We start from the raw sequence: 8,761 nt of genomic DNA on the forward strand, positions 1-8,761 counted from the left end.
TTACTGTTTCTACGTCACTGTGTTGCCATGTCCTCTTTAAATAGTGTTTTTATCACTTTAAGCCAAGCATTTCTCATCTTTTATTCATAAATATTGCTTAGATTATTTGTAATAAAGATTCCAGATGTAAATATTATCTCATTTTGTTGAAAGACTCATTTTAAAAAACAATTTGATGGTACAGATAAGCGATTTTTCTTTTAAGATCTGGCAACACGCGCACACAGACGCAGAACGAAAGTTTGCATTTAGCAACAGCGATATATCTGCAGCTTTCGAAATGTCGGTTTTAAGGGGCTGCACCAAGTTCACCCATCCTGGTAGGTGTTTTTCGTCCGTTATTAAACTTTAGCTGGATTGTATTGTGCAGCGACAATGTTCTGACTTAAGTGCATGTTCTGACTTAAGTGCATGCTGTAATGCATTGAGAAATTGGGACAAAGGTCAGAGCAGCACAAAGCAGTTGTCAACCTCCTGTAATGTTTATGAAAGATAGGATGTAGAAAAGAAACACAGTCGACACATGACACAAAAATTATGTTGTGTGTTTTCTTTCATCTTTGTGTTTTGTGTTAAAGCCACGTCCTCTTCTTAGGGCACAGCTTTAGTATTAGAGTAACATTCCATGTTTACAGATGAGTACAAAGTCAAATAAATCAGGACCTTTAGTTTTGCATTTAAAATGTAAGCTTTCTCTTGCAGGATTTCTATCACTGCTCTCTGGAAACAGCAGTCATGGTAGAAGTTGTGCTCTTCGGTATCTTGTGTCAAAAAACGATTATTCAACATCTTCCAAGATTAAAGTGGACCTGGACAGTAGTAACGGTAAGATTAAAGGGGTAACAACCAAAACTGAACATTCTGTCATCATTTACTCGTCTTTCTCTTGTTAAAAACCTGTTTGACAATTCTTTTTACTGTTAAATACAAAATATGATATTTTAAATAAAGCTGGAAACCAAAGTATTTGATTGCCCAACTATGGATGTTAATGGTTCCAGGATTTTAGCTGTGTTCAAAATATCTTCTGTTGCGTTCGACAGAAAATAAAATAAACTAATAAAGTGGTTTGGAACCTCTTGAGACTTAGTAAAGACAGTACATTTTTTGGTAAACTGTGCATTTAAAGAGCCCCTATTATGCATTATAAAAGGTCATATTTTGGTTTTGGGAGTCTCCAACAACAGGCTGATATGCATGCAAGGTCAAAAAAACACTTTCTTATAATATTTATTTATTTTTATCTAATTATCCCAACGACTCCCAAATGATTTGTTCCCAAACCTTTCCTTAACATGATGCTAATCTGTGGTCATTTGTTCGATGACCCAGTCTGTTGTGATGGGTTGACTGTGTTCAGTGCAAGACGGAATAGAGTAAGTGTGTAAGCCCAATGCAATAATAAAAAAAAAAACACCAGCATATTACTCTACTCTTATTCACAATGCCAAGTAATAATGACACACATTCAGTATTAATCCACACAGTGGCAAAAGTTGAACTACTTTGAAAAATTACCGCATCAGCGCATCTCATGTGTGTAAGAAAAGCTGATGATGGCTAAAGCAATGACAAATAGCAGGGAATCGAGCACAGAAACGCATTTAAATCAGTAAAGGAAGAAGCATGGCATATTTTCAATGTGGTTTTGGAGGCAACATGTGAATAGCTCCAATAAACCTGGAGAGATGCATTACAAGCAGCATGGAGCGATTACAAGTTACAACACAATTAAATACATATTTTGCAAACTACAGAAAACAAGGGGGCAACCATTTAAATCACACTTCAGGGCTCAACAATAAGGACTGCCCGAGGGCCCTGGGCCAGCATGCGAGGCACTCGGGACAGTAGACAGGATTGTCACTGGCCCGATCTGTGCTGCCTTGTCACAAAAGTTAAATTTGCTTGTGACTATTTGTCAATTGTGTATGAATACAGTCTTAGAATCAAGAAACCGTTTTGGTTCCTCTTATCTGATTGGATGTTGTGAGCATTTTGTTTTTTTGTAACTTGGAAAAAACCAGTACAGCGAAGTGACGTCAACATCAAATTATGAGGCTAAAAGGAAGTCTTGGAAGCAGACATTCACGTGGGTACAACGCAACGGTTTGCTCATATACATTTATTAACATTTTTTTAAATTCTAATTCAAAACATTTTTGACACAATATTTTGAACGTGGCTAAGAAATAGCTATTAACTTTTTCCTATTTTTAATAAATTTATTTATTTTGGTGGGGCCAGTGAAAATATTGGCAGGGCAAGTAAAAATCTTTACTGCTGGCCCAATCGGGCCAGTAGAAAAAATCCTTAGCATTGATTTCTGCACTTACAGTTTGTGATCCGGCGCAAGAAGAAACTGGTTTAAATGAACTGTAACAGTAAGTGACCAAAGGTCCTGTCTAGGTCTGACAAAGTCAAATACATTAGTATTCTTTGCTGGTCCTACCTTTAATAATAAACGACAGGTCAATCCCACGTTGCAGCATAGGTTATTGTATCAATCATCAGAAAAATGACAGGAACAAACACAGCACATAAATTAAGTATTAAATTAAGTTTAACTGTTTATTTACCACAGCCGCATCTCTCGTCATCTCAGTGATTGTAATCTTCGCATTATGATTAATCTTATAATCCCTCACACTCCGCCAGTGTCTGAAGGGAAAGGAGCGATCACGTTTTACCAGATCTAGCACTTCATATTTGGCGATGACTTCGATGTCAATGCCAGACGGCAAAAGATCCGAACACAAGACGAATCATTTATTTTACTCTGAGTCGACTCCTTCATTTAAGAATCAATTGTTTTCGAACACAGTGCACTTTCACTTAGACCTGTGTTACACACTACATGCAAGGTATTTTTCAAAAAACTTATAATAGGGGCTCTTTAAAACAACATGTGCATGAATTATGTTTTTACTCTACAACTACACACAATTATCAAAAACCGATAGTCATAGTAATGTAATCTCTCACAGGCGTTGCTGTACTGCAGTTCCAAAGTCCTCCAGTCAACAGTCTCAGTCTCGACTTTTTGACTGAGTTTGCTATTAATTTGGAAAAACTTGAGCTGGACAGAAGCTGCAGGGGTGTGATCATAACATCTGTAAGTTGGCCATAACATATTGTTTGGGTAAATCTAGTTTAAGCTTGTATGTCTGTTTTGTTGACCGTGCTATTTTTTTGTTACAGGCTCAGCCAAAGGTGTTTTCTGCAGGCCTTGATATTTTGGAAATGTATCAAAAGAGTCCAGAGCACTGCGCTGAATTCTGGAAGGCCGTCCAGGAGGCATGGCTGAAGCTTTATGGGTCCTCTAAGGTCACCATCGCTGCTATCAATGTGAGTAGCTGTGTACTCTTGTTTTGTGTACTGTTGTGTACAGCTGTATTATAACACATTTGGGCTATGTTTTGATTCAGCTTTGTTTTGATTCCTAATTTCATTCTAAGTTCCGAAGTTGATTGATTTGTTACAATATTGCAAATACTATTGACATTTTACAAATGGTAAATTATTTTTAAAAATGGGTTCCTACTTTAAGCCCAATTTCAAATTTCCTGACTTTCACTGATAAAAAAGCTGAATTTTATGTCTTATAATAAAAAAAAAACAGCCACAGAGAGTATTTTAAAGGGTACTCCTTGGTGACTGCATTTGATTTAACTGTTTCAGAAATCATTTCTGGTTGACAAGCGTGAAAGGAATATAATGGCACTGAAAATTAGCCTAACAATATGCACAATGTGAAGATTTGAAGTGTGATTAAAAAAAAGCACAATACAGAAATTTAATTTGTGAATGAATTATTTTAATTTTTAGGGTAACAGTCCTGCTGGTGGCTGTTTGTTGGCCATGTGTTGTGACTACAGGATCATGGCTGATAACCCTCGCTATAGCATTGGTCTCAATGAAACACAACTTGGCATAGTTGCACCCTTTTGGTGAGTATCATTAATTTTCACAATTAAGTATAAGCCATACTTACCCAAATTAAATTTTAGTAATTGGATTGATGGTAAGCTCATAAATCAGTCAAAAACCAAACTGAATTTTCATCTCATAAATAGAGGCTTGAATGTATGTTCGTAAAATGTAAAGGACTTCATACCTTGTCATATGTTCAGAGTGCCATCAATAAGTATAAAATTGGCATGTAAAAGCTTATTATACTAGAGTTCTTGTGTAATATAATTTAGTATGAACATGTAGATCAGGGGTGCTCAATCCTGTTCCTGGAGATCTACCTTCCTGCAGATTTCAGTTGCTACCCATATCAAACACACCTGAACCAATTAATTAGGACCTGAACACCACTTGATAATTACAAGCAGGTGTGTTTGATATGGGTAGCAACTGAAATCTGCAGGAAGGTAGATCTCCAGGAACAGGATTGAGCACCCCTGATGTAGAGAGACCTTTTATTTGATCTAGAGATCTGTGCACATTTTCACAAAACATTTTATTTTCCACTTAGAGTTTTCCTAAGTATCAGTAAATCGTTAGCCAAGATTTTTCTCTTAAAACCAGTTCATGAAGATGCTGAGACAAACTAGAGAGAAGTCTTAGATTAAGAGTAAATGCAGGGTTGACCTTGTTGTTATGGAGGATGTTAGCATGACTACTAACTATACACAGAGAGATTGGTGGATAGAGAGACGAGGGGTCTCTGACAGAGATTTATTAATAAAAACTCTATAGAGTACAATAGTGTGTTTGCTATAATCAAAGATTTTAAAATGCAGGCTAAGAAAGGAATTGCATCCTAAAAACACATGTTATTTGCTTTTGAATGTTATAGACATCTTCAACATTATATGCTCCACTACGTTTTTTTCTTTCATATTTTACATTTATAAATATATATTTACATGTATATATTTAGAAAAACACATTAACATGGCCACATTTGTAGTAATTAAACAATTATTTGAATAAATATATTTATGTGTATGTTGAAATAAATGTAAATATAAATATATGAATATATGAAAACCTATCTCTTACCAAATGGGAATACCTCTACAATTGAATAACTTGTTGAAAACTCATTATGGTCAAAATAATGTTCAAGTGACCTTTTTATTACTTCTAATCAGTTTCACTTATTTAAAAGTTAGTTTTAGCTCTAAAATTCTTTGTGAAATACTCTTAGGCCCCGTTTACACTAGTGCGGTTTAGTTTTAAAACGGCGTTTTAGAATGAAAACGATCCGCGTCCACACTCGCGTTTCACCCAGCGTTTCTGAACTGCTCTCCGTCCACACCAAAACGCTGAAAACGCACATCACGTGACCACACACACACTCTCAGGCAAGCGCTGTAGCCAATCTACCCAGATGAGAGCTGTGCTAGTCGGACTTCTCATCAAGCATCTCCCGCTGGATCTAACCTCACTATATTTATTAAACGGAATATTTCTTTCATCTTGTTGTCTTTATTTAACGACATATTCATTGGACATTGGAATCTATTACTTGTTCTCAGGTAACGTGTTTTGGCTAAGCGCAAAGATAAGTTAATGATTAATGTAAGCACGTACATTCTGTATATTGACTGATCGCTTGCCTTTATTTCCTATAATGTATAAACTTATTGTATGTTATACTTTTATAATGGCCATTATCGATTAAAACTGATATTCAGCAAAGAGAGGGTGTGTTTCGTATTTTCACTGAAATTGAAAGGAGGCAGTTGTTGTAGGCTCCGTTTTGTTATAAATATGCACACAGTGAAGATGACGCTCATATTTGCAGCACGGCGCCTCAACATTTTTGCTGTCTGTTTAGTTGTTAATATTAAAATGAAAATAGGCAGTTCCTTATATCATGTTTACATTTTATTGTTGAGAAAGTAAAACAACGTAGCCAGGGTGATGTGAATGAAGTTATAAAGTACACTGTTCCCTTTGAAGATTTACCCGTGTCCTCGGTATAGTCTGTTTTCCATATCAAACTGAGAAGAAGAGACTGCAGCCATGATCAAACTTGCGAAGTTTTAACTTACACGGAGAAGATGCAGGACTGAACTGTGCGTGTTAGGCTACTTAATATTCAGGAAAAGCCCCAATCAGAGAGGCGAATGTCTGCAGCCCCGCCTCCGTTTTCAAATGTCTCCGTTTTCCATCATCCACACTGAGACGGAGCAGCTGCGTTTCAGAATGAAAACGGCCTCTCCAGCGTTTTCGAAACGCTCCGTTTTCGGCGCTCGAGAACTCCGGCGTAGTGTGGACGGATGGCGTAACCGTAGCAAAACTTATGCGTTTTCAAACTAAAACGCATTAGTGTAAACGGGGCCTTAGAGCAAAAGTTTAGGACTCTCATGCCTAATTCAGACTGCATGATTTTTAAAGTAGTTGTGTCACACTGCCTGACTATCTGGGGTAGCATTCTGTCGGTGATGTGTTTACACTGCAAAATAGATGGGTGACAGAGGGTTTCACACTGCAAGACTTTAAAATGGAAAGAACCACCGACATCTTTGTCCAAACTACGTCTCACAGCCAAATGCATGCGAGAAGTGTCATGGAAACAATGCAAAGTGACGTAGTATATCTTTTGTTATTAACTACATATAGAAGCCTTTATTGGGGTAGAAAATGTACTTATTTGTTCACCTGACTTTTGAAGGAAATTAACAATTTTTCCTCAAGTTTTTCTTTTTCGACCCGGTTGTGATATTGCTCAGATGATGCATCGAACAGCATGGGTGCTCTTCATGTTGGAGGGGAGTCTTTCCTCCATTTCTTGGGTCCAAATAAGCTGAAAATAAACCCTTTTAACTTCTCCCTCAACCTCCTGCTGGCCTGCAGATACCCATACTAGTGGATGCTGCTCTCTCATTGGCTGTAGGTTATTGCCAATGTTATTTTCACACAGGATTTGACTCACCGACAGGTCCAGATATTTAGCGTGCCAAATATCTGACGGGCATCAGCAACTCATCAGCAATTCTCTCAGATCACATCTTTGATAGTTCATACTCATAATCTTTGATTGAAACACAAGTGAACGGGCACCAATTTGCCTGTGATTTCAGGCATTTGTTGGAGAGTCAAAATTGGGGCTGAAATCATGTAGTCTGAACTCTGCTTTAAATTTAGGACTGACACGTCCATTAAGGATCAAATGAAGATGGTACAAAGGGAAGGTACTAAAGAGATTTTGTGAATTAGGTTTAAGGACACCATGTTAAACGTTGTGGGCCATAGAGAAACTGAGAAGGGTCTTCAGCTGGGTTTACTGTACAATACTCCAAACGCCCTGAAGATTGGTCTGGTGGATGAGCTTGTTCCTGAGGATAAAGTTCTCAGCACGGCAGCTGAGACCATGACTAAATGGTTGGCCATTCCAGGTACACAGTAATAACTTTCTCCAAAACGTTTATTTATTCCAGCTATAGTTACTATATGTTGATTATGTACATTGTTTTGTTATTACACACAGATCACGCTCGTCAGATAAGCAAGTCTATGATGAGAAAACCCACAGTAGACAAACTTCTTGCAAATAGAGAAGCCGACACCACAAACTTTGTCAGTTTCATCACCAAAGACTCCATCCAGAAATCTCTTGGCATGTACATGGCGATGCTGAAGAAGAAGAAGTCCTAAGGACCTGAACATGTGCCTGTTGTTGATGTTGCCTTATATGTAGTATAGGAGCGTCAATGGATAACACATTATCCTTTTTGTTTGTTGCTGGAGGATTACTTTATTTGTTTGTACTGTAAATAAAAACTTTTAAAACAAAAAATGGATCATTGTCTTTGAATTTTAAATTACACAACAAGATCTTAGATTAAACTTGAATTGTGTGTGAGTGTGTGTTAGTTTAATTAACTGTTTATCATTCTTTTTACATTTTTACAACCGTTTACTGTACTTGCCATAACTACTTAATTTAAAATAGAATAAAATTGTGTATTTTATATAGTTTAAATTAATTGCTGAAGTACTGAACACATATTACTAAAAATGTGCAAATTGTTTTTTAACGACATTCACTTACATTAAATTTGTTAAATGTTTTTAAAAGAAGTCTCTTGATTCACCTTGATTGTCTATTTAATCTAAACACAAGTCCAAAGTTATCAGTAATGATAATATTGCATTTTTAGATGAAGTTTAAATTACTTTCTGATTGTGGAATGCTTTAAAATGCAGTTCATTTCTGGTACGTCAAAGCTGCATTTTTAGCATCATTATTTTATTTTAGTATTGTTTTTTACTCCTAATAACATCAGACTTTTAAACAGTAGTGCATAATGTTGCAAATGTATTTGGTTTTTGAAAGTGCTATTCTTTTAAAATTTCTGTTTATCAAAAAAACGCAATAATATTAATAATACAACCCCAAATCAGAAAAGGTTGAGACAGTATGGAAAAATGCAAATAAAAAAGAAAGTAGTAATTTACAGATTTATTTTAAATTGTATTTAATTTCGGACAATATGACCACAAAAATATTCCAGGTAAAATTTTACTGTGCCAAAAAGAAGCCCTATGTTAACAGTGTTCAGTGCTCAACTTCTCTGGGCTTAGAAGCATCTGGGATGGTGCATGACAGTGAAAACATGTGGTCGTATGAATCAGTATTTAAGGTATTTTATGGGAGGAAATGGAAGCTGTGTGCTCCGAACCAAAGAAAAGGATCATCCAGAATGTTACCATGCAACAAGTTCAAAAGTCAGGGTCTATCATGGTATGTGGTTGTGTCTGTGACTTTGGAGCACAATGTGCTCCCTTTATTTTTTTT

The 8,761-nt window shown here is 36.4% G+C and overlaps 1 protein-coding gene across 1 annotated transcript; it reads left to right on the top strand.

Moving 5' to 3' along the window:
• The first annotated feature begins 197 nt into the window (after positions 1–197).
• Positions 198–7,759, top strand: eci1 (enoyl-CoA delta isomerase 1). Its single transcript, NM_001305584.1, has 7 exons — positions 198–320; positions 703–825; positions 2,988–3,115; positions 3,202–3,348; positions 3,829–3,950; positions 7,180–7,358; positions 7,451–7,759. Exons 1-7 carry the CDS (start codon positions 281–283, stop codon positions 7,615–7,617), a joined length of 906 nt encoding a protein of 301 aa, NP_001292513.1. The 5' UTR covers positions 198–280; the 3' UTR covers positions 7,618–7,759.
• The last annotated feature ends 1,002 nt before the right edge of the window (positions 7,760–8,761 follow it).

Source organism: Danio rerio, chromosome 3, assembly GCF_052040795.2.
Source record: "Danio rerio strain M-AB ecotype USA chromosome 3, GRCz13ab, whole genome shotgun sequence".
NCBI lineage: Eukaryota > Metazoa > Chordata > Actinopteri > Cypriniformes > Danionidae > Danio > Danio rerio.